This window comes from Bombina bombina, chromosome 1, assembly GCF_027579735.1.
Source record: "Bombina bombina isolate aBomBom1 chromosome 1, aBomBom1.pri, whole genome shotgun sequence".
NCBI classification, from domain to species: Eukaryota; Metazoa; Chordata; class Amphibia; order Anura; family Bombinatoridae; genus Bombina; species Bombina bombina.
In genome coordinates this window covers 1,124,053,773-1,124,079,385 of record NC_069499.1, presented here as the reverse complement: position 1 = coordinate 1,124,079,385, position 25,613 = coordinate 1,124,053,773, and the positions used below count along the sequence as shown (strand labels likewise).

The window sequence follows — 25,613 nt, the reverse complement described above, 5'->3', positions numbered from 1 at the left end:
GGAATTGCTCCAGTTCAGTCAACAAGAGCCGCTCTCCCGTAGTGGTTTTTCCAGGAGTATCTGTCTCGGGGCATGTGCTTTTGAAGACAATCCTTGGTGATGTGACAACTGACGACAATCCTTGGTGATGTGACAACTATCTTCTTCCCCAAAAGGGAGATTTCATCTCTCACAATTATCTGCAAACCAGATATGAAGAGAGAGACATTCTTACATTGTGTTCAAGACCTCCTAGTTATGGAAGTGATCCACCCAGTTCCAAAGGAGGAACAGGGGTAAGGCTTCTATTCAAATCTGTAGTTCCCAAGAAAGAGGGAACCTTCAGACCAATCTTAGATCTCAAGATCCTAAACAAATTTCTCAGGGTCCCATCCTTCAAGATGGAGACTATTCGAACCATCCTACCTATGATCCAGGAGGGTCAATATATGACTACCGTGGACTTAAAGGATGCTTAGCTTCACTTTCCGATACACAGAGATCATCATCGGTTCCTCAGGTTCCCCTTCCTAGACAGGCATTACCAGTTTGTGGCTCTTCCCTTTGGGTTAGCCACGGCACCAAGAATCTTTACAAAGGTTCTAGGGTCACTTCTAGTGGTCCTAAGGCCGCGGGGTATAGCAGTATCCCCTTACCTAGACGACATTCTGATACAGGTGTCTAATTTTCAAATTGCCAGGTCCCATACGGACATTGTTCTGGCATTCCTGAGGTCTCATGGGTGGAAGGTGAACGAAGAAAAGAGTTCTCTATCCCCTCTCACAAGAGTTTCCTTCCTAGGAACTCTGATAGATTCTGTAGAAATGAAGATTTACCTGACCGAGACAAGGTTGTCAAAACTTCTAAATTCCTGCCGTGTTCTTTATTCTACTTCTCGCCCTTCAGTGGCTCAGTGTATGGAAGTAATCGGCTTAATGGTAGCGGCAATGGACATAGTGCCGTTTGCCCGCCTACATCTCAGACCGCTGCAACTGTGCATGCTCAGTCAGTAGAATGGGGATTACACAGATTTGTCCCCTCTACTAAATCTGGATCAAGAGACAAGGGATTCTCTTCTCTGGTGGTTTTCTCGGGTCCATCTGTCCAAGGGTATGACCTTCCACAGGCCAGATTGGACAATAGTAACGACAGATGCCAGCCTTCTGGGCTGGGGGGCAGTCTGGAACTCCCTGAAGGCTCAGGGATTGTGGACTCAGGAGGAGACACTCCGATAAACATTCTGGAACTAAGAGCGATATTCAATGCTCTTCAGGCTTGGCCTCAGCTTGCTGCGGTCAGGTTCATCAGATTTCAGTCGGACAATATCACGACTGTAGCCTACATCAACCATCAAGTGGGAACAAGGAGTTCCCTAGCAATGTTGGAGGTTTCAAAAATAATTCTATGGGCAGAGGTTCACTCTTGCCATCTATTAGCTATCCATATCCCAGGAGTAGAAAACTGGGAGACGGATTTTCTAAGTCGGTACTTTTCATCCGGGGGAGTAGGAACGCCATCCGGAGGTATTTGCACAGTTGATTCAACTTTGGGGCAAACCAGAACTGGATCTCATGGCGTCTCGTCAGAACGCCAAGCTTCCTTGTTACGGATCCAGGTCCAGGGATCCCAAGGCAGGGCTGGTAGATGCTCTAACAGCGCTTTGGTCCTTCAACCTGGCTTATGTGTTTCCACCGTTTCCTCTGGTCCCTCGTCTGATTGCCAAGATCAAGCAGGAGAGAGCTTCGTTGATTTTGATAGCACCTGCATGGCCACGCAGGACTTGGTATGCAGATCTGGTCGACATGTCATCCCTTCCACCATGGACTCTGCCGCTGACACAGGACCACCTACTTCAGGGTCCTTTCAACCATCCAAACCTAATTTTTCTGCGTCTGATAAAATCAAGTGTTCAATCTCCAAGCAGTCAAAGCGTGGTTTCTCTGAGTCGGTCATTGATACCTTAATTCAGGCTCGAAAGCCGTTCACCAGGAAAATCTATCATAAGATATGGTGTAGATATCTTCATTGGTGTGAATCCAAAGGTTACTCATGGAGTAAGGTCAGGATTCCTAGGATATTATCTTTTCTCCAAGAAGGATTGGAGAAGGGATTGTCAGCTAGTTCCTTAAAGGGACAGATTTCTGCTCTGTCTATTCTTTTGCACAAGCATCTGGCTGATACTCCAGATGTTCAGGCGTTTTGTCAGGCTTTAGTTAGAATCAAGCCTGTGTTTAAACCTGTTGCTCTGCCATGGAGTTTAAATTTGGTTCTTAAGGTTCTGCAAGGGGTTCCGTTTGAACCTTTGCATTCCATAGATATTAAACTTTTATCTTGGAAAGTTCTGTTTTTAGTAGCTAGTAGCTATCTCCTCGGCTCGAAGAGTTTCGGAGTTATCTGCTTTACAATGTGATTCCCCTTATCTCATTTTCCATGCAGATAAGGTGGTGTTACGTACCAAACCTGGTTTTCTTCCTAAGGTGGTATCTAATAAAAATATTAATCAGGAGATTGTTGTTCATTCACTATGTCCTAATCCTTCTTCAAAGAAGGAACGTCTTACACAATCTTGATGTGGTTCGTGCTTTAAAATTTTATTTACAAGCTACAAAGGATTTTCGTCAAACATCTGCTTTGTTTGTGGTCTACTCTGGACAGAGGAGAGGCCAAAAGGCTTCGGCAACTTTCTTTTTGGCTAAGAAGTATAATCCGCATAGCTTATGAGACTGCTGGCCAGCAGCCTCCTGAAACAATTACTGCTCATTCCACTAGAACGGTAGCTTCCACATGGGCTTTTAAGAATGAGGCTTCTATTGAACTGATTTGTAAGGCGGCGACTTGGTCTTCGCTTCATACTTTTTCTAAATTCTACAAATTTGATACTTTTGCTTCTTCGGAGGCTATTTTTGGGAGAAAGGTCTTACAGGCAGTGGTGCCTTCCGTTTTAAGCGCCTGCCTTGTCCCTCCCTTCATCCATGTCCTATAGCTTTGGTATTGGTATCCCACAAGTAATGGATGAATCCGTGGACTGGATACACCTTACAAGAGAAAACAAAATGTATGCTTACCTGATAAATTTATTTCTCTTGTGGTGTATCCAGTCCACGGCCCGCCCTGTCATTTTAAGGCAGGTGTTTTTTATTTTTAAACTAGTCGAATGACTGGGAGTGGCAGTTAGGGGAGGAGCTATATAGACAGCTCTGCTGTGGGTGTCCTCTTGCAGCTTCCTGTTGGGAAGGAGAATATCCCACAAGTAATGGATGAATCCGTGGACTGGATACACCACAAGAGAAATACATTTATCAGGTAAGCATACATTTTGTTTTTGCTGCATAAGCATCTGGCGGACGTGCAAGATGTGCAATCTTTTTGTCAGGCCTTGGTCAGTATCAGGCCTGTGTTTAGATTTGTGGCTCCTCCTGGGAGCCTTAACTTTGTTAACGTTTTGCTGCAAGCTCCATTGAGCCATTACATTCCATAGATGTTAAGTTATCTTGGAAGGTATTTTATTGCTATCTCTTCTGTGTCGGAACTCTCAGCTTTGCAGTGTGATTCGACTTATCTTTCATGCCGATGATGCGGTTCTTCGTACTAAGTTTTCCTAAAGTGGTTTCGAACAGCAATTTTACTCAGGAAATTGTTGTTCCTTCTCTTTGTCATAGTTCTTCTTTGCTGAATATTTGTTGTTGCACAACTTAAAGGTTGTGCGTGCTTAAAATTTTTATTTACATGCGACTAGGGATTTTCGCTAGTCTTCTACCCTTCTGGGACTCGTAAAGGTCAAAGCTTTTGCTACTTCTTTCTCTCTCTGGTTTTATGGTTTTATTTTATGGTAGGCTGTCCATTTAATGGAGCATTACCCGGATCACAGAGTAACCTGTTTTACCACCATTACCATTTTAGCACGCTCCTAGATGTTCTATTCCTCCTTTGCTTGGCGACTGCTTTCTCTTCAATAAGTACGCTTGCTCTTGCACTAATTCTGTGTGTTTTATTATGGGCATTGTCTCTTTAGGGTGTCACTTTCAACTCCCTCTGGTATCTAGGGATTAGTGTGGATGCTGATTAGTGTGGTGGAGCTCTATGAAGTTATAGCGGGTATGTTCTGTGAGTTCGGTACACAGTGCAGCAAAGGGGTTAATTTCATATGGGAAAGCGGGAGTAACAAGGTTTCCCGCTCTTAATACGTATTTGCGCGCGCTTTCATGGCCTTCATCCTGGAGGTTTCCATCTTATGCTCTGGCCTATTTCTACTTTACAAGACAGTCGGCATATGATAATGGTCAGTTTCTAGTACTGCTTGTATTGTCTAGTGTAGAGGTCTAAAGTTTCTTAAAACATTTTTCTATATTTTCTCTTTCTGTGTAATAAGGTATATTTTCTTATTTTCCCTTAGTTTTTACTAAGAGGGGTTCTACAGCATATTCTATGTTTTCCTACTACTGCAATATTACTATAACCATGTATTGCTTTTTATCCTATTACTGTTATATATTGTACTTACTCGTGAGAGTATATTTCAGTATGCTCCATAATTTTTATGGCTGTCATTTATTACTGTGCATGGTCAACCTTGTTTGAGAGGATACTACTATGACATTTCCCCCCCCCCCCCTATATTATCATACACTCAAATACCCTTATTCATGAAAGGGTATTACATCCTTATCTTGTACTACTGTTGCATATTGCTGGGTTAACTTTTCATTGTGAGTGGACAAACTAGTTTCTACTCTGGCTAAATGTATGCATTCTGATCAATCTGATGCTGCTCTTGCTTCTAAAGGTTTTACTGCTCCTGTTTTTTTCCTTAAAGGGACAGTATACACTCATTGTCATATAACTGCATGTAATAGAAACTACTATAAAGAATAAGATGCACAGATACTGATTTAAAAATCCAGTATAAAACGGTTTAAAAACTTACTCTGTTTAGCTCTTTTGTAAAGGTTGTTGGAAAGCCCACTGCAAGTGGGAAATAAGACACTCCCCCTCCCCCTTTTGCATATGAAAAGACACTTTACACAAACAGAAGCAAGCTGGAGTAGGTAGCTGACGGTATTCTCATAAAACTTTGGGACTTGGATAGGAGTCTGAAAGTCAGAGCAATGTTATTTAAAAATAAGCAGAACTATACATTAAAAAAACAAACAAAAAATCTTTATGGGCTATATAAATAGATCATCTGCAAAACATTTATGCAAATAAAAAATGAGTGTATAATGTCCCTTTAAAGGAGTCCTGGGCATGTAACAGTAAGTCAGACTTTAATACCAAATATCAGAAAGGCAAATATACATTCTTGTGTGTGGTCCGACCACTCTATTGTACAGACAGACCTAACAGGCATAATTGACATACATAGACAAAGATCGTGGACATACGACCCAAGCATTCTTAGCAACAAACATACATATAAACGGATACTTGAAACTATGGAGGAATACTGGCGGCTTAACAAGCATTCTACAGACAATCCGCTATCCTCCTGGGCGGCGCATAAACCTTTTATAAGAGGGATTCTTATTCAAGAAAAATCAAAGACCACTAAACTTTCCAATAAGGCTATAGAACAGCTACAGGCAGATATACATACACTTGAAGCTCAACATAAGCTATCCCAGTCAGACTCCATTTTCAAACAGCTCCAGACCAAGCAACATATTCTTACAAAGGTCTTAAATGATGCAGCGCTTAGAGCAATTCAGAGATTGAAAAGCACTTTATACACTCAAATAAACCTGACAGATATTTAGCGAATAAATTGAGAGAGAGAACAAAAATGTACACTATCTCATCTATACAAAATCAAGAGGGGATAGGGACGAGTAATCCGAGGGAAATTGCAGATATTTTTGCATCATATTATGAAACTCTCTATGACGGCAGGAAAGTTCAACACTCTATAGAGAAGAGGGTTTCTACTACTAACTTTTTGAGACAAGCTAAACTCAAGGTTATCAGTGAAACAGATATAGATGCATTGAATGCTGAGATCTCAACCCAAGAGATTGTTACTGTGCTGAAGGAGTTGAAGTTAGGTAAGGCGGCAGGACCTGACGGTTTATCCAGTGAATATTATAAGTTATTTAAGATAGCACTGATCCCACACATTAGGAAGTTTTGTAATGACATTATAAAAGGAGAACAGATCCCAACAGACATTCTTAGGGCCAAGATAGTAGTTATCCCCAAACCTGGGAAAGACCCCACACTGTGCAAAAATTACAGACCAATCTCCCTGATCAACCAAGACATAAAATTCTGACAAAGATTTTAGCCAATAGACTTAAGACGATTCTTCCAAACATTATACATCCTGATCAGGTGGGTTTCATCCAGGGAAGGGAAGCCCCAGACAACATACGGAGAACTATAGATCTGATAGAGCACTTGAGGGAGACGGGAATGCCTTCTCTGCTCCTATCTCTGGACGCGGAGAAGGCATTCGATAGAATAGATTGGACATATATGTTTGAAACCCTAGGGGCATTTGGGTTTAAAGGAGAATTTATACAAGCAGTTAAGGGAATTTATTCCACACCAACAGCCACGATAAGTACTGCAGGCTATCAGTCTAGATCCATACAGATATTAAATGGTACACGCCAGGGATGCCCATTGTCCCCGCTCCTATTTGCGTTTTGTATTGAACCGCTTGCGTCCTGTATTAGAGGGTCCGAGGAAGTTAAGGGAGTAAACATAGGGAAATCAGAATATAAATTGTCGTTATTCGCTGACCAAACCGCTTAATTCTTTGACACACTTATATCAGATTCTAGGGGAGTTCTCGGAGATCTCGGGCTACAAAGTGAATTTAGACAAGTGTGAGGCTTTGCCGTTATTGATCCCCTCTCATACACAAAAAATTATAGAGATCAATTTTGAAATGACATGGACCAAACACTCTCTATCTTACCTAGGCACTAAGATATCAGATTCAGGGGATAAGCTGTACAAATTAAACTACATCCCATTATACAAACAAATTAGACAGGAGTTACAGAAGTGGAAGAAAGGCAATTTCTCGTGGTATGGTCGCCTATCAACCATTAAAATGAACATATTTCCTAGAATCCTATATTTATTTTGCGCATTGCCAATTACAGTGCCCCCCCAAGATTTGAAGAGACTACAGTCAGATCTTTGTCCTTTCTAAGGGGAGACAGGGGAGCGAGAATAGCCTCTCAGGTACTAGCCCGACACAGACAGCTTGGGGGAGTGGGGCTACCTAATCTAGCAGACTACTACCATGCCTCAAGGATTGCACAAGCCACCCTCTTAAGCAAGCAGTCACAGAGTGTGATCTGGACAAAAATAGAAACAGGACTTGTAAGCAAAGATAACTCAGACAGTATTTTATGGGACACTGGTGTAGGGAGTAATAGTACTATGAACAAAATATCTACCATTAAGGACACATGGTCCCTCTGGAGACCAGTCACAAAAACTCAGGAACTTATGCCTACAAATACTTGGACTATGCCTATTAGGTACATTATTCCAAAAGTGATACAGAAGCAAGTAGGAAAGTGGTCAAACAAAGGATTATACAGGGTAGCAGACTTTGACAAATAACAGCATAATTACGTTCAATCACCTACAGGATACATTACACCCAGACAAACTACACTGGTATGTATATCTACAGATTTCCTCAGCCTTAAGCAATTACACCATACACCACAAACACCAACCAGGGACAAATCTTGAAAGGATGTGTAGGTCAATAGACAGGGAAAGACAGATTATCTCCAGATTATATATAGACATTCAAAGAAGCAAAACTAAAATCAAACCCAATATATTATTAAAATGGGAGGACGATGTGGGAGTCGTCCTCCCAAGAGAAAATTGGTACCAAATTATGTATAAGTCTTGTAAGGGACTGTTGAGCGCTGACCTGAGGGAAAACACTATTAAGACGATATTTCGATGGTACCTGACCCCGATAAGCACATCCCACTACTCCAAAAAAAACACTAAATTCTGTTATCGGGGATGTGGGGAGATAGGCTCCTATAAGCACATGTGGTGGGAATGCGTGGTAATAAAGGATATATGGCAAAAGTTGAATGAATTACTAAATTATACATTAGAAGAAAACTTTACATTAACCATGTTTCAGGCATTGCTGAATCAAGGTTTTCCAAAATGTATCCCAGCAATCAACAGATATATTAGAATACTATGCACAGCTACCAGAATTTGCATTGCCAGGCACTGGAAGGAAGGTACTCCTACTTGGATGGAAGTAAAGGATAAGATCCAAGACATATATATTATGTCTGAAGGAGCTTCTAGAATTCAGGGCACAGAAGAACAGTTTCAGGCAACTTGGTATTATTGGATTCTGAATAGTAGAGAACTAAATAGTTAAGACGATAAAGAAAATATTTATAAAATAGATGGATTGACATATATAGAGAGATCCTAAGGTAGCTAAGGTTCTGGGAGTCGGTGTCCCAATAGAAGCGGATAATTTGATTCAGTTAGAAGAATTTTGACCACATTGGGTTTTGACTGTTTTAAGTTCTGATGTTTATTTGTTTACTAGATAATGATTGAAAATATTCCCAAGGTTTATGTATAAATATGCATTGTTAACTAAAGCTTGAAAGGAAAACCCTAATTGGAAACTATTTCAGAAATGTAATAAATAATGTTTATATATGGGTAATTAAGATGATATGTACCATTGTATCATTTTATGAAAATTGTATACTATATTCACCTTGTGGAATGAAATAAAACTTATTTTAACATAAAGGAGTCCTGGGGTCAAGGATTTTATCCAATCCACTGTCTGAAATATCAGTTGGCATGCCTCAAACAAACAAAGCATAAAATGTCAGTTCAGAATTTACCTTCAGCTAGTTCTCAGCCTGCTAACGCTAATGTTTCTTGTCATGAATCTGCTGTATCAGAGGCAGGGGCTTCCTCTGTTCATGGATCTGATAAATCCTCCCCCTCCTCCTCTAAAATGGAGCTTAATTGTTCTTTTAAAAGAGGTTTATCTTGCTCTAGAGGTTAAAGATCCTAAGAATGATGGGGATAAGCCGGTTAAGTTTCTATTTCTCTTGTAAGGTGTATCCAGTCCACGGGTTCATCCATTACTTGTGGGATATTCTCCTTCCCAACAGGAAGTTGCAAGAAGACACCCACAGCAGAGCTGTCTATATAGCTTCTCCCCTAACTGCCACCCCCAGTCATTCTCTTGCAACTCTCGACAAGAAAGGAAGTATCAAGAGATATGTGGTGACTTAGTGTAGTTTTACCTTCAATCAAGAGTTTATTTTTAAACTGTTGACCAAATTTGCAAGACAGCTACTTTATCTTCTTTGCAAACTTTTGCTAAAGTCTACCATTTCCATCTAAAGAGGAGGAGAGTCCACGGCTTCATTCATTACTTGTGGAAATAAGAACCTGGCCACCAGGAGGAGGCACAGACACCCCAGCCAAAGGCTTGAATACCTCCCCCCACTTCCCTCATCCCCCAGTCATTCTTTAAATTCATCACAGGAGGTAATCCTGTCTTTCACATGAGGGGGTCACTTGCCCCATAAGATGCAGGTGATTACCATTAAAAAGGGGCAGTATACGCACCAATTCTCATTTAACTGCATATAATAGACACTACTATAAAGAATATGCTCAGATCCTGATATAAAAATCCAGTATAAAACGTTTTATAAACTTTTAGAAGATTTAGTGCGGTTGATGAGATTAGCCTGGGACACCCACTGACATTGGCTGAGAGCAGAACCTCCTTTGCATATGAAAAGACCCATTATACAAACAGTCTAAAAATCAGCACAATGTTTTAGATGTATACAGACTTCAGACTCCTAACCACCCACCAATGTTGTGGACAACAATTTAAACAGTTAGCACGGGTATTTGAATTACTTTTTAATATACTGTAGATATGAAAGTTATAACACATCTTCATTACAAATGAATAATTGAACTGCATCTGAAATATCACTAACATTCCGGATATGTGTTTATAACGGGGAGAGTTTACCATCACTTTAAAAAGCTATATAAAATCCAATTTTTTTTTTCTTCTTTCATGATTTGTATAGGCAATTTTAAACCATTTTCTTAATTTTTCTTTCTTAGTATCTTGTTGAAAAGCAATGATGGAAGCTCAGGGGCATGTCTGGAGCATTATATGGCAGCAGCTTTACAACTGTTATCCATTTCTCAGAGCACTAGACGGAAGCACTATTCCCTGCTATGCAGTGCTCCAGACACCTAACTAGGTACCTTTGTTTAAAAAAAAAAAAAAAAGAGACAATGGGAATGAAGCAATTGGATAATACAAGTAAATTGGAAACTTTTTAAAATTGTATTCTCTGTCTGAATTGCAAAAGAAAATATTTTGGTTCCACTACGCGCCCCCCCCCCCCGTTTATGCAAGGGGGTCAAGTGAAAGAGTAGTCTGTCATTTTTTAAATGAAGGTCACTTATCCCTCTAACACAAATAAGGGGGGGGGGGGTTAGGGCTCTGTTAGACTCTAACCCCAAGCTTAGAACCAGGGATTCCCTTAGTAGAGATTTCTAGTCTGATGTCACCACTCAGGGGTGTGGGGAATGCTGGGGTAGGTAGCTGCAGTTTTTGGGGACCCCCAGGATGTTGACACATGGTCGTCATGCAAAAGAGGAGGTTAAGCCAACACTTAATCACTTTAAGGGACAGTATAAACCTTGTATTTAGAAGAGATGTATGTTACATTATTCTACAGCAACACATCAGCTAAGTTTTATAAAGGTATAGTCTAGTCAAAATGAATCCTTAATGATTCAGAGCATACAATTTTAATCAACTTTTCTAATTTACTCCTATTATCAATTTTGTCTTTGTTCTCTTTGTACATTTTTATTTAAAAAGCCGGAATTTAACCTTTAGTAGCCAGCCCGTTTTTGGTTCAGCACCTAGGTAGCGCTCGCTGATTGGTGGCTAGATTTAGATACCTATCAGCAAGTGCTACCCAGGTGCTGAACTAAAAATTGTCTGGCTCCTAAGCTTACATTCTTTCTTTTTTACATTCTTTCTTTTTGCAATTTTAAGCAACTTTCTATCTGAATCATGAAAGTTTAATTTTGGCTAGACTATCCCTTTTTAATATTTTTAAAACCAATTAACAGGTTTTGTGCGCTTTGGTTTTTTCAGTAGCCAAACTCCACCAACCACTTGATTTATTTGGAGGAGCCCATCCATGTTTGAGTGTCCAGACTAGGCCACAGTCCTATAAAGTGCATTGCTTTCTTTAATCTGCTAAAGTAAATTAACCCCTTAATGACCACAACACATTTTCTGACCGTTTGGGACCAAGGCTATTTTTACATTTTTGTGGCGTTTGTGTTTAGCTGTAATTTTCCTCTTACTCATTTACTGTACCCACAATATTATATAACATTTTTCTCGCCATTAAATGGACTTTCTAAAGATACCATTTTTTTCATCATATCTTTTATAATTTATAAAAAAAAATGGGGGGGGAGAAACACACACTTTCTAACTTTGACCCCTGAAATCTGTTACACATCTACAACCACCAAAAAACACCCATGCTAAATAGTTTCTAAATTTTGTCCGGAGTTTAGCAATACCCAATGCTTACGTTCTTTACTTTTTTTTGCAAGTTATAGGGCAATAAATACAAGTAGCGCTTTGCTATTTCAAAACCACTTTTTTTTTTCAAAATTAGCGCTCGTTACATTGGGACACTGATATCTTTTCAGGAATCCCTGAATATCCCCAAGTATTGATCTAGGCCCATTTTGGTATATTTCATGCCACCATTTCACCGCCAAATGCGATAAAATAAAAAAAGTTCACTTTTTCACAATGTTGAGTTTCTCACTGAAATTATTTACAAACAGCTTGTGCAATTATTGCACAAATGGTTGTAAATGCTTCTCTGGGATCCCCTTTGTTCAGAAATAGCAGACATATATGGCTTTGGCGTTGCTTTTTGGTAATTAGAAGGCTGCTAAATGCCGCTGCGCATCACACATTTTTATGTCTAGCAGTGAAGGGGTTAATTAGGTAGCTTGCAGGGTTAATTTTAGCTTTAGTGTAGAGATCAGCCTGACACATCCCACCCCCTGATCCCTCCCAAACAGCTCTGTTCCCTCCCCCACCCCACAATTGTCCACGCCATCTTAAGTACTGGCAGAAAGTTTGCCAGTCCTAAAATAAAAGGTATCTTTTTAGCATATTTACATATGCTGCTGTGTAGGATTCCCCCTCTACCTTATAGGGAGCCATCTTGGGTACTGGCAGCTGTCGCTCAGTACCCAGTTTACAAAAAAAATACCCCGGCTACTCTGCCCACGATCCCGCCCCCCTCTTCAGCCTTGAAGCCATCGATGGCCGCCCACCGCCTCCCACATCGGCTCCACCCACCACAGAGTGGCTTTCTCTGCATCGGATAGCCAAGTATGGTTATTGCAGGATGCCTCGATATCGAGGCATCACTGCAATAACCGGAAAGCGCCTGGAAGCGATCAGGATCGCTTCCACCGCTTTCCAAGACTGACGTGCAGGGTACTTTCTTTCATGTAATTAGCAAGAGTCCATGAGCTAGTGACGTATGGGATATACATTCCTACCAGGAGGGGCAAAGTTTCCCAAACCTCAAAATGCCTACAAATACACCCCTCACCACACCCACAAATCCGTTTTACAAACTTTGCCTCCTATGGAGGTGGTGAAGTAAGTTTGTGCTAGATTCTACGTTGATATGCGCTCCGCAGCAGGTTGGAGCCCGGTTTTCCTCTCAGCGTGCAGTGAATGTCAGAGGGATGTGAGGAGAGTATTGCCTATTTGAATTCAATGATCTCCTTCTATGGGGTCTATTTCATAGGTTCTCTGTTATCGGTCGTAGAGATTCATCTTACCTCCCTTTTCAGATCGACGATATACTCTTTTATATATATATATATATATATATATATATATACCATTACCTCTGCTGATTTTCGTTTCAGTACTGGTTTGGCTTTCTACAACATGTAGATGAGTGTCCTGGGGTAAGTAAGTCTTATTTCTCCAACATAGGTGTGTCCGGTCCACGGCGTCATCCTTACTTGTGGGATATTCTCCTCCCCAACAGGAAATGGCAAAGAGCCCAGCAAAGCTGGTCACATGATCCCTCCTAGGCTCCGCCTTCCCCAGTCATTCTCTTTGCCGTTGTACAGGCAACATCTCCACGGAGATGGCTTAGAGTTTTTTAGTGTTTAACTGTAGTTTTTATTATTCAATCAAGAGTTTGTTATTTTAAAATAGTGCTGGTATGTACTATTTACTCTGAAACAGAAAAGAGATGAAGATTTCTGTTTGTAAGAGGAAAATGATTTTAGCAACCGTTACTAAAATCGATGGCTGTTCCACACAGGACTGTTGAGAGGAATTAACTTCAGTTGGGGGAACAGTGAGCAGACTTTTGCTGCTTGAGGTATGACACATTCTAACAAGACGATGTAATGCTGGAAGCTGTCATTTTCCCTATGGGATCCGGTAAGCCATTTTTATTACAGACAGTAAAAAAGGGCTTCACAAGGGCTTTTTAAGACTGTAGACATTTTCTGGGCTAAATCGATTTATATATAAACATATTTTATACTCCATAGCCTTGAGGAATTATTTTAATCTTGGGAATTTTGTAAAATAACCGGCAGGCACTGTATTGGACACCTTACTCTCTAGGGGCTTTCCCTAATCATAGGCAGAGTCTCATTTTCGCGCCTGTATTGCGCACTTGTTTTTGAGAAGCATGACATGCAGATGCATGTGTGAGGAGCTCTGATACATAGAAAAGACTTTCTGAAGGCGTCATCTGGTATCGTATTCCCCTTTGGGCTTGGTTGGGTCTCAGCAAAGCAGATACCAGGGACTGTAAAGGGGTTAAATATAAAAACGGCTCCGGTTCCGTTATTTTAAGGGTTAAAGCTTCCAAATTTGGTGTGCAATACTTTTAAGGCTTTAAGACACTGTGGTGAAATTTTGGTGAATTTTGAACAATTCCTTCATACTTTTTCGCAATTGCAGTAATAAAGTGTGTTCAGTTTAAAATTTAAAGTGACAGTAACGGTTTTATTTTAAAACGTTTTTTGTACTTTATCAAGTTTATGCCTGTTTAACATGTCTGAACTGCCAGACTGTGTTCTGAATGTGGGGAAGCCAAGGTTCCTTCTCATTTAAATAGATGTGATTTATGTGACACAAAATTTAGAGAAAATGATGCCCAAGATGATTCCTCAAGTGAGGGGAGTAAGCATGGTACTGCATCATCCCCCCCTTCGTCTACACCAGTCTTGCCCACACAGGAGGCCCCTAGTACATCTAGCGCGCCAATACTCCTTACTATGCAACAATTAACGGCTGTAATGGATAATTCTATCAAAAACATTTTAGCCAAAATGCCCACTTTTCAGCGAAAGCGCGACTGCTCTGTTTTAGAAAATACTGAAGAGCATGAGGACGCTGATGATATTGTTTCTGAAGGGCCCCTACACCAGTCTGAGGGGGCCAGGGAGGTTTTGTCTGAGGGAGAAATTTCAGATTCAGGGAAAATTTCTCAACAAGCTGAACCTGATGTGATTACATTTAAATTTAAGTTGGAACATCTCCGCGCTCTGCTTAAGGAGGTGTTATCCACTCTGGATGATTGTGAGAATTTGGTCATCCCAGAGAAACTATGTAAAATGGACAAGTTCCTAGAGGTCCCGGGGCCCCCCGAAGCTTTTCCTATACCCAAGCGGGTGGCGGACATTGTAAATAAAGAATGGGAAAGGCCCGGTATACCTTTCGTCCCTCCCCCCCATATTTAAAAAATTGTTTCCTATGGTCGACCCCAGAAAGGACTTATGGCAGACAGTCCCCAAGGTCGAGGGGGCGGTTTCTACTCTAAACAAACGCACCACTATACCCATAGAAGATAGTTGTGCTTTCAAAGATCCTATGGATAAAAAATTAGAAGGTTTGCTTAAAAAGATGTTTGTTCAGCAAGGTTACCTTCTACAACCAATTTCATGCATTGTCCCTGTCACTACAGCCGCGTGTTTCTGGTTCGATGAGCTAGAAAAGGCGATCACTAATAATTCTTCTTCTTATGAGGAGATTATGGACAGAATTCGTGCTCTCAAATTGGCTAATTCTTTCACCCTAGACGCCACTTTGCAATTGGCTAGGTTAGCGGCGAAAAATTCTGGGTTTGCTATTGTGGCGCGCAGAGCGCTTTGGTTAAAATCTTGGTCAGCGGATGCGTCTTCCAAGAACAAATTGCTTAACATTCCTTTCAAGGGGAAAACACTGTTTGGCCCTGACTTGAAAGAGATTATCTCTGATATCACTGGGGGCAAGGGACACGCCCTTCCTCAGGATAGGTCTTTCAAGGCCAAAAATAAACCTAATTTTCGTCCCTTTCGCAGAAACGGACCAGCCCCAGGTGCTACGTCCTCTAAGCAGGAGGGTAATACTTCTCAAGCCAAACCAGCCTGGAGACCAATGCAAGGCTGGAACAAAGGAAAGCAGGCCAAGAAACCTGCCACTGCTACCAAGACAGCATGAGATGTTGGCCCCCGATCCGGGACTGGATCTGGTGGGGGGCAGACTCTCTCTCTTCGCTCAGGCTTGGGCAAGAGATGTTCTGGATCCTTGGGCGCTAGAAATAGTCTCCCAAGGTTATCTTCTGGAATTCAAGGGGCTTCCCACAAGGGGGAGGTTCCACAGGTCTCAATTGTCTTCAGACCACATAAAAAAACAGGCATTCTTGCATTGTGTAGAAGACCTGTTAAAAATGGGAGTGATTCATCCTGTTCCATTAGCAGAACAAGGGATGGGGTTCTACTCCAATCTGTTCGTAGTTCCCAAAAAAGAGGGAACGTTCAGACCAATCTTAGATCTCAAGATCCTAAACAAGTTTCTCAAGGTTCCATCGTTCAAAATGGAAACCATTCGAACAATTCTTCCTTCCATCCAGGAAGGTCAATTCATGACAACGATGGATTTAAAGGATGCGTATCTACATATTCCTATCCACAAGGAACATCATCGGTTCCTAAGGTTCGCATTCCTGGACAAGCATTTCCAGTTTGTGGCACTTCCGTTCGGATTAGCCACTGCTCCAAGGATTTTCACAAAGGTACTAGGGTCCCTTCTAGCGGTGCTAAGACCAAGGGGCATTGCAGTAGTACCTTACTTGGACGACATTCTGATTCAAGCGTCGTCCCTTCCTCAAGCAAAGGCTCACACGGACATTGTCCTGGCCTTTCTCAGATCTCACGGATGGAAAGTGAACGTAGAAAAGAGTTCTCTATCTCCGTCAACAAGGGTTCCCTTCTTGGGAACAATAATAGACTCCTTAGAAATGAGGATTTTTCTGACAGAGGCCAGAAAGACAAAACTTCTGAACTCTTGTCAAATGCTTCATTCTGTTCCTCTTCCTTCCATAGCGCAGTGCATGGAAGTAATAGGTTTGATGGTAGCGGCAATGGACATAGTTCCTTTTGCGCGCATTCATCTAAGACCATTACAACTGTGCATGCTCAGTCAATGGAATGGGGACTATACAGACTTGTCTCCGACGATACAAGTAAATCAGAGGACCAGAGATTCACTCCGTTGGTGGCTGTCCCTGGACAACCTGTCACAGGGGACGAGCTTCCGCAGACCAGAGTGGGTCATTGTCACGACCGACGCCAGTCTGGTGGGCTGGGGCGCGGTCTGGGGACCCCTGAAAGCTCAGGGTCTTTGGTCTCGGGAAGAATCTCTTCTACCAATAAATATTCTGGAACTGAGAGCGATATTCAATGCTCTCAAGGCTTGGCCTCAGCTAGCAAAGGCCAAGTTCATACGGTTTCAATCAGACAACATGACAACTGTTGCATACATCAACCATCAGGGGGGAACAAGGAGTTCCCTGGCGATGGAAGAAGTGACCAAAATCATTCAATGGGCGGAGACTCACTCCTGCCACCTGTCTGCAATCCACATCCCAGGAGTGGAAAATTGGGAAGCGGATTTTCTGAGTCGTCAGACATTTCATCTGGGGGAGTGGGAACTCCATCCGGAAATCTTTGCCCAAATTACTCAACTGTGGGGCATTCCAGACATGGATCTGATGGCCTCTCGTCAGAACTTCAAGGTTCCGTGCTACGGGTCCAGATCCAGGGATCCCAAGGCGACTCTAGTAGATGCACTAGTAGCACCTTGGACATTCAAACTAGCTTATGTATTCCCGCCGTTTCCTCTCATCCCCAGGCTGGTAGCCAGGATCAATCAGGAGAGGGCATCGGTGATCTTGATAGCTCCTGCGTGGCCACGCAGGACTTGGTATGCAGACCTGGTGAATATGTCATCGGCTCCACCATGGAAGCTACCTTTGAGACGAGACCTTCTTGTTCAAGGTCCGTTCGAACATCTGAATCTGGTCTCACTCCAACTGACTGCTTGGAGATTGAACGCTTGATCTTATCAAAGCGAGGATTCTCAGATTCTGTCATTGATACTCTTGTTCAGGCCAGAAAGCCTGTAACTAGAAAAATTTACCACAAAATATGGAAAAAATATATCTGTTGGTGTGAATCTAAAGGATTCCCTTGGGACAAGGTAAAAATTCCTAAGATTCTATCCTTTCTTCAAGAAGGTTTGGAGAAAGGTTTATCTGCAAGTTCCTTGAAGGGACAGATTTCTGCCTTGTCTGTGCTACTTCACAAAAAGCTAGCAGCTGTGCCAGATGTTCAAGCCTTTGTTCAGGCTCTGGTTAGAATCAAGCCTGTTTACAAACCTTTGACTCCTCCTTGGAGTCTCAATTTAGTTCTTTCAGTTCTTCAGGGGGTTCCGTTTGAACCCTTACATTCCGTTGATATTAAGTTATTATCTTGGAAAGTTTTGTTTTTGGTTGCAATTTCTTCTGCTAGAAGAGTTTCAGAATTGTCTGCTCTGCAGTGTTCTCCTCCTTATCTGGTGTTCCATGCAGATAAGGTGGTTTTACGTACTAAACCTGGTTTTCTCCCGAAAGTTGTTTCTAACAAAAACATTAACCAGGAGATAGTCGTGCCTTCTTTGTGTCCGAATCCAGTTTCAAAGAAGGAACGTTTGTTGCACAATTTGGATGTTGTTCGTGCTCTAAAATTCTATTTAGATGCTACAAAGGATTTTAGACAAACATCTTCCTTGTTTGTTGTTTATTCTGGTAAAAGGAGAGGTCAAAAAGCAACTTCTACCTCTCTCTCTTTTTGGATTAAAAGCATCATCAGATTGGCTTACGAGACTGCCGGACGGCAGCCTCCTGACAGAATCACAGCTCATTCCACTAGGGCTGTGGCTTCCACATGGGCCTTCAAGAACGAGGCTTCTGTCGATCAGATATGTAAGGCAGCGACTTGGTCTTCACTGCACACTTTTACTAAATTTTACAAGTTTGATACTTTTGCTTCTTCTGAGGCTATTTTTGGGAGAAAGGTTTTGCAAGCCGTGGTGCCTTCCATCTAGGTGACCTGATTTGCTCCCTCCCTTCATCCGTGTCCTAAAGCTTTGGTATTGTTTCCCACAAGTAAGGATGACGCCGTGGACCGGACACACCTATGTTGGAGAAAACAGAATTTATGTTTACCTGATAAATTACTTTCTCCAACGGTGTGTCCGGTCCACGGCCCGCCCTGGTTTTTTAATCAGGTCTGATAATTTATTTTCTTTAACTACAGTCACCACGGTATCATATGGTTTCTCCTATGCAAATATTCCTCCTTTACGTCGGTCGAATGACTGGGGAAGGCGGAGCCTAGGAGGGATCATGTGACCAGCTTTGCTGGGCTCTTTGCCATTTCCTGTTGGGGAGGAGAATATCCCACAAGTAAGGATGACGCCGTGGACCGGACACACCGTTGGAGAAAGTAATTTATCAGGTAAACATAAATTCTGTTTTTCTGTGACACTCTAAGCTATGGTTGGGCACTTTTTTATAAAGTTCTAAATATATGTATTCAAACATTTATTTTCCTTGACTCAGGATGTTCAACATTCCTTATTTTCAGACAGTCAGTTTCATATTTGGGATAATGCATTTGAATAAAACAATTTTTTTCTTACCTTAAAATTTGACTTTTCCCTGTGGGCTGTTAGGCTCGCGGGGGCTGAAAATGCTTCATTTTATTGCGTCATTCTTGGCGCGGACTTTTTTGGCGCAAATTTTTTTTTTCTGTTTCCAGCGTCATACGTGTCGCCGGAAGTTGCGTCATTTTTGACGTTCTTTTGCGCCAAAAATGTCGGCGTTCCGGATGTGGCGTCATTTTTGGCGCCAAAAGCATTTAGGCGCCAAATAATGTGGGCGTCTTATTTGGCGCTAAAAAAATATGGGCGTCACTTTTGTCTCCACATTATTTAAGTCTCATTTTTTTATTGCTTCTGGTTGCTAGAAGCTTGTTCACTGGCATTTTTTCCCATTCCTGAAACTGTCATTTAAGGAATTTGATCAATTTTGCTTTATATGTTTTTTCTATTACATATTGCAAGATGTCCCATGTTGAAGCTGAGTCAGAAGATACTTCTGGAAAATCGCTGCCTGGTGCTGGAGCTACCAAAGCTAAGTGTATCTGCTGTAAACTTTTGGTAGCTGTTCCTCCAGCTGTTGTTTGTATTGAATGTCATGACAAACTTGTTAATGCAGATAATATTTCCTTTAGTAAAGTTACATTACCTGTTGCTGTTCCATCAACATCTAATACTCAGTGTTCCTGATAACATAAGAGATTTTGTTTCTAAATCCATTAAGAAGGCTATGTCTGATATTCCTCCTTCTAGTAAACGTAAAAAGTCTTTTAAAACTTCTCATTTTTCAGATGAATTTTTAAATGAACATCATCATTCTGATTCTGATAATGGCTCTTCTGGTTCAGAGGATTCTGTCTCAGAGGTTGATGCTGATAAATCTTCATATTTATTTAAAATGGAATTTATTCGTTCTTTACTTAAAGAAGTCCTAATTGCATTAGAAATTGAGGATTCTGGTAGTCTTGATACTAAATCTAAACGTTTAGATAAGGTTTTTAAATCTCCTGTAGTTATTCCAGAAGTTTTTCCTGTTCCTGGTGCTATTTCTGGAGTAATTTCCAGAGAATGGAATAATTTGGGTAATTCATTTACTCCTTCTAAACGATTTAAGCAATTATATCCTGTGCCATCTGACAGATTAGAATTTTGGGACAAAATCCCTAAGGTTGATGGGGCTGTCTCTACTCTTGCTAAGCGTACTACCATTCCTACGGCAGATGGTACTTCCTTTAAGGATCCTTTAGATAGGAAAATTGAATCCTTTCTAAGAAAAGCTTACTTGTGTTCAGGTAATCTTCTTAGACCTGCTATATCTTTGGCGGATGTTGCTGCAGCTTCAACTTTTTGGTTGGAAGCTTTAGCGCAACAAGTAACAGATCATAATTCTCAACATGCTAATTTTATTTGTGATGCCATCTTTGATATCATTAGAGTTGATGTCAGGTATATGTCTCTAGCTATTTTAGCTAGAGCTTTATGGCTTAAAACTTGGAATGCTGATATGTCTTCTAAGTCAACTTTGCTTTCCCTTTCTTTCCAGGGTAATAAATTATTTGGTTCTCAGTTGGATTCTATTATCTCAACTGTTACTGGAGGGAAAGGAACTTTTTTACCACAGGATAAAAAATCTAAAGGTAAATTTAGGTCTAATAATCGTTTTCGTTCCTTTCGTCACAACAAGGAACAAAAACCTGATCCTTCATCCTCAGGAGCGGTATCAGTTTGGAAACCATCTCCAGTCTGGAATAAATCCAAGCCTTTTAGAAAATCAAAGCCAGCTCCTAAGTCCACATGAAGGTGCGGCCCTCATTCCAGCTCAGCTGGTAGGGGGCAGATTACGTTTTTTCAAAGGAATTTGGTTCAATTCCGTTCACAATCTTTGGATTCAGAATATTGTTTCAGAAGGGTACAGAATTGGCTTCAAGATAAGGCCTCCTGCAAAGAGATTTTTTCTTTCCCGTGTCCCAGTAAATCCAGCGAAGGTTCAAGCATTTCTGAAATGTGTTTCAGATCTAGAGTTGGCTGGAGTAATTATGCCAGTTCCAGTTCTGGAACAGGGGCTGGGGTTTTATTCAAATCTCTTCATTGTACCGAAGAAGTAGAATTCCTTCAGACCAGTTCTGGATCTAAAAATATTGAATCGTTATGTAAGGATACTAACATTCAAAATGGTAACTGTAAGGACTATCCTGCCTTTTGTTCAGCAAGGGCATTATATGTCTACAATAGATTTACAGGATGCATATCTGCATATTCCGATTCATCCAGATCACTATCAGTTTCTGAGATTCTCGTTCCTAGACAAGCATTACCAGTTTGTGGCTGTGCCGTTTGGCCTAGCAACAGCTCCAAGAATTTTTACAAAGGTTCTCGGTGCCCTTCTGTCTGTAATCAGAGAACAGGGTATTGTGGTATTTCCTTATTTGGACGATATCTTGGTACTTGCTCAGTCTTCACATTTAGCAGAATCTCATACGAATCGACTTGTGTTGTTTCTTCAAGATCATGGTTGGAGGATCAATTTACTAAAAAGTTCATTGATTCCTCAGACAAGGGTAACCTTTTTGGGTTTCCAGATAGATTCAGTGTCCATGACTCTATCTTTGACAGACAAGAGACGTCTAAAATTGATATCAGCTTGTCGAAACCTTCAGTCTCAATCATTCCCTTCGGTAGCCTTATGCATGGAAATTCTAGGTCTTATGACTGCTGCATCGGACGCGATCCCCTTTGCTCGTTTTCACATGCGACCTCTTCAGCTCTGTATGCTGAACCAGTGGTGCAGGGATTACACAAAGATATCTCAATTAATATCTTTAAAACAGATTGTATGACACTCTCTGACGTGGTGGACAGATCACCATCGTTTAGTTCAGGGGGCTTCTTTTGTTCTTCCGACCTGGACTGTAATCTCAACAGATGCAAGTCTTACAGGTTGGGGAGCTGTGTGGGGGTCTCTGACGGCACAAGGGGTTTGGGAATCTCAGGAGGTGAGATTACCGATCAATATTTTGGAACTCTGTGCAATTTTCAGAGCTCTTCAGTCTTGGCCTCTTCTAAAGAGAGAATCGTTCATTTGTTTTCAGACAATGTCACATCTGTGGCATACATCAATCATCAAGGAGGGACTCACAGCCCTCTGGCTATGAAAGAAGTATCTCGAATTCTGGTTTGGGCGGAATCCAGCTCCTGTCTAGTTTCTGCGGTTCATATCCCAGGTATAGACAATTGGGAAGCGGATTATCTCAGTCGCCAAACGTTGCATCCGGGCGAATGGTCTCTTCACCCAGAGGTATTTCTTCAGATTGTCCAAATGTGGGGACTTCCAGAAATAGATCTGATGGCCTCTCATCTAAACAAGAAACTTCCCAGGTATCTGTCCAGATCCAGGGATCCTCAAGCGGAAGCAGTGGATGCATTGTCACTTCCTTGGAAGTATCATCCTGCTTATATCTTTCCGCCTCTAGTTCTTCTTCCAAGAGTGATCTCCAAGATTCCGAAAAAATGCTCGTTTGTTCTGCTGGTAGCTCCAGCATGGCCTCACAGGTTTTGGTATGCGGATCTTGTCCGGATGGCCTCTTGCCAACTGTGGACTCTTCCGTTAAGACCAGACCTTCTGTCGCAAGGTCCTTTTTTCCATCAGGATCTCAAATCCTTACATTTAAAGGTATGGAGATTGAACGCTTGATTCTTAGTCAGAGGTTTCTCTGACTCTGTGATTAATACTATGTTACAGGCTCGTAAATCTGTATCTAGGGAGATATATTATAGAGTCTGGAAGACTTATATTTCTTGGTGTCTTTCTCATCATTTTTCCTGGTATTCTTTTAGAATTCTGAGAATTTTACAGTTTCTTCAGGATGGTTTGGAGAAAGGTTTGTCTGCAAGTTCTTTGAAAGGACAAATCTCTGCTCTTTCTGTTCTTTTTCACAGAAAGATTGCTAATCTTCCTGATATTCATTGTTTTGTACAAGCTTTGGTTCGTATAAAACCTGTCATTAAGTCAATTTCTCCTCCTTGGAGTTTGAATTTGGTTCTGGGGGCTCTTCAAGCTCCTCCGTTTGAACCTATGCATTCATTGGACATTAAATTACTTTCTTGGAAAGTTTTGTTCCTTTTGGCCATCTCTTCTGCCAGAAGAGTTTCTGAATTATCTGCTCTTTCTTGTGAGTCTCCTTTTCTGATTTTTTTTATCAGGATAAGGCGGTGTTGCAAACTTCTTTTGAATTTTTACCTAAGGTTGTGAATTCCAACAACATTAGTAGAGAATTTGTGGTTCCTTAATTATGTCCTAATCCTAAGAATTCTAAGGAGAGATCATTGCATTCTTTGGATGTAGTTAGAGCTTTGAAATATTATGTTGAAGCTACTAAGAATTTCCGAAAGACTTCTAGTCTATTTGTTATCTTTTCCGGTTCTAGGAAAGGTCAGAAGGCCTCTGCCATTTCTTTGGCATCTTGGTTGAAATCTTTAATTCATCATGATTATGTCGAGTCGGGTAAAACTCCGCCTCAAAGGATTACAGCTCATTCTACTAGGTCAGTTTCTACTTCCTGGGCGTTTAGGAATGAAGCTTCGGTTGATCAGATTTGCAAAGCAGCAACTTGGTCTTCTTTGCATACTTTTACTAAATTCTACCATTTTGATGTGTTTTCTTCTTCTGAAGCTGTTTTTGGTAGAAAAGTACTTCAGGCAGCTGTTTCAGTTTGAATCTTCTGCTTATGTTTTCAGTTTTTTTTTTTTCATTATAAAATTTGAACTTTATTTTGGGTGTGGATTTTTTTCAGCGGAATTGGCTGTCTTTATTTTATCCCTCCCTCTCTAGTGACTCTTGCGTGGAAAGATCCACATCTTGGGTATTCATTATCCCATACGTCACTAGCTCATGGACTCTTGCTAATTACATGAAAGAAAACATAATTTATGTAAGAACTTACCTGATAAATTCATTTCTTTCATATTAGCAAGAGTCCATGAGGCCCACCCTTTTTGTGGTGGTTATGATTTTTTTGTATAAAGCACAATTATTCCAATTCCTTATTTTTTATGCTTTCGCACTTTTTTATTATCACCCCACTTCTTGGCTATTCGTTAAACTGATTTGTGGGTGTGGTGAGGGGTGTATTTATAGGCATTTTGAGGTTTGGGAAACTTTGCCCCTCCTGGTAGGAATGTATATCCCATACGTCACTAGCTCATGGACTCTTGCTAATATGAAAGAAATGAATTTATCGGTTAAGTTCTTACATAAATTATGTTTTCTCAGTCGTTAACTGTATTTTTTTTGGAGGACATACCCTGCACGTCGGTCGTTAAGGAAATATATGTAGCAGGGTTAGACTTGAGAAGTCTTCATGGTGCTTTTCCAAGTCTGAAAATTCACAATTTCCAGAGTTAAATTACACGATGAGGGCAAAATAATGAAAGTAGTTATGCATAAATATTTATCTATGGTCCCTTTTTTATTAGTCTAATCCAATGCAATAACTGACTAAGATTGTAATTATTTTTTTTATTTAAATAATCCAGCTTTTTTTATAGTTCTAAATTTAATTTGTTTACATAATTAATTAAAACAGAAGACTTGTTCTGTTCTCTAGGTTATACAGTGGTGTACCCACCACAAAGATGACCCTCCTCCACCTGAGGATGATGAGAACAAAGAGAAGAGGACAGATGATATCCCTGTTTGGGACCAAGAGTTTCTAAAAGTGGACCAGGGAACACTCTTTGAACTTATTCTGGTAAGTTAGTGTAAGATTGTCTTCCTCTAGAGTGACCACTATAATAAGCAAGCTGAGCTGGCAAAACCCCTAGGTTGTCAAAAGTGTTTTGGAAGATTTACTTCCTCTAATGCATTAGGCCAGGGTTCTTCAAATCACAGGCTGCATCCCTTTACTTGCAACACCGTTCCCTCTAAGGCTAGTGGCTGGGTTGATACTATTTAAATTGTGATTTAGAATCGAAAGACCTGATTTTAAATCCCGGTTTTCTACGTAAAGGTTTCATTTTTAGATTATTTGTGGTTATATGAAAATTGATTTAGTTCTATACCATTAGAAATGCATATTGTTCACTTATCAATTTCATACCGATTCCCCGTCATTCATATTTAATCTTTTCACCTGTATTTTATTGGAAGGAGAAAAATAATCATTACTTAAATAATTTAGTTTAACTAAAGAAAAATAATCATTACCTTAATTAACTAGTTGTATTTAACAACTAAACAACATAGGTTTCACTCTTATGTTTACTGCTTGCTCCTCACACTTCGTTCCTTGTGCAGATCTATTCCACTCCAACCAATCTTCTATTCATTAAGCTTCTTAAAACTTAGTAAGGGGTTTATTCTGTGCACATAGCATTGCAGGGAAACAATAGGATAAAAGGGACAGTGTGAATCATGAATGTTTCATTTTGACCCGATTGCTTCATGTGGCATCCTTGGTTAAAAAACATACATAGGCAGGCTTAGGAGCAGCAATGCACTACTAAGAGCTAGCTTGTTGATTGGTGGACGCACATATATGCCTCCTTGTCATTGGCTCACCCAATGTGTTCTGTTAGC

General features: G+C 40.8%; 2 protein-coding genes across 7 annotated transcripts in view; one reads left to right on the top strand and one right to left on the bottom strand.

Moving 5' to 3' along the window:
- The window catches only part of THRA (thyroid hormone receptor alpha), a 672,980-nt gene that overhangs the window by 277,229 nt on the left and 370,138 nt on the right, over nt 1–25,613 (bottom strand). The window lies entirely within an intron of this gene.
- SKP1 (S-phase kinase associated protein 1) overlaps nt 1–25,613 on the top strand; it is a 48,946-nt gene that overhangs the window by 22,185 nt on the left and 1,148 nt on the right. Inside the window, exon 3 of the mRNA XM_053698262.1 lies at nt 24,643–24,786. Within this exon, the coding sequence (XP_053554237.1) occupies nt 24,643–24,786 (144 nt within the window). The remainder of the gene's footprint in view (nt 1–24,642; nt 24,787–25,613) is intronic.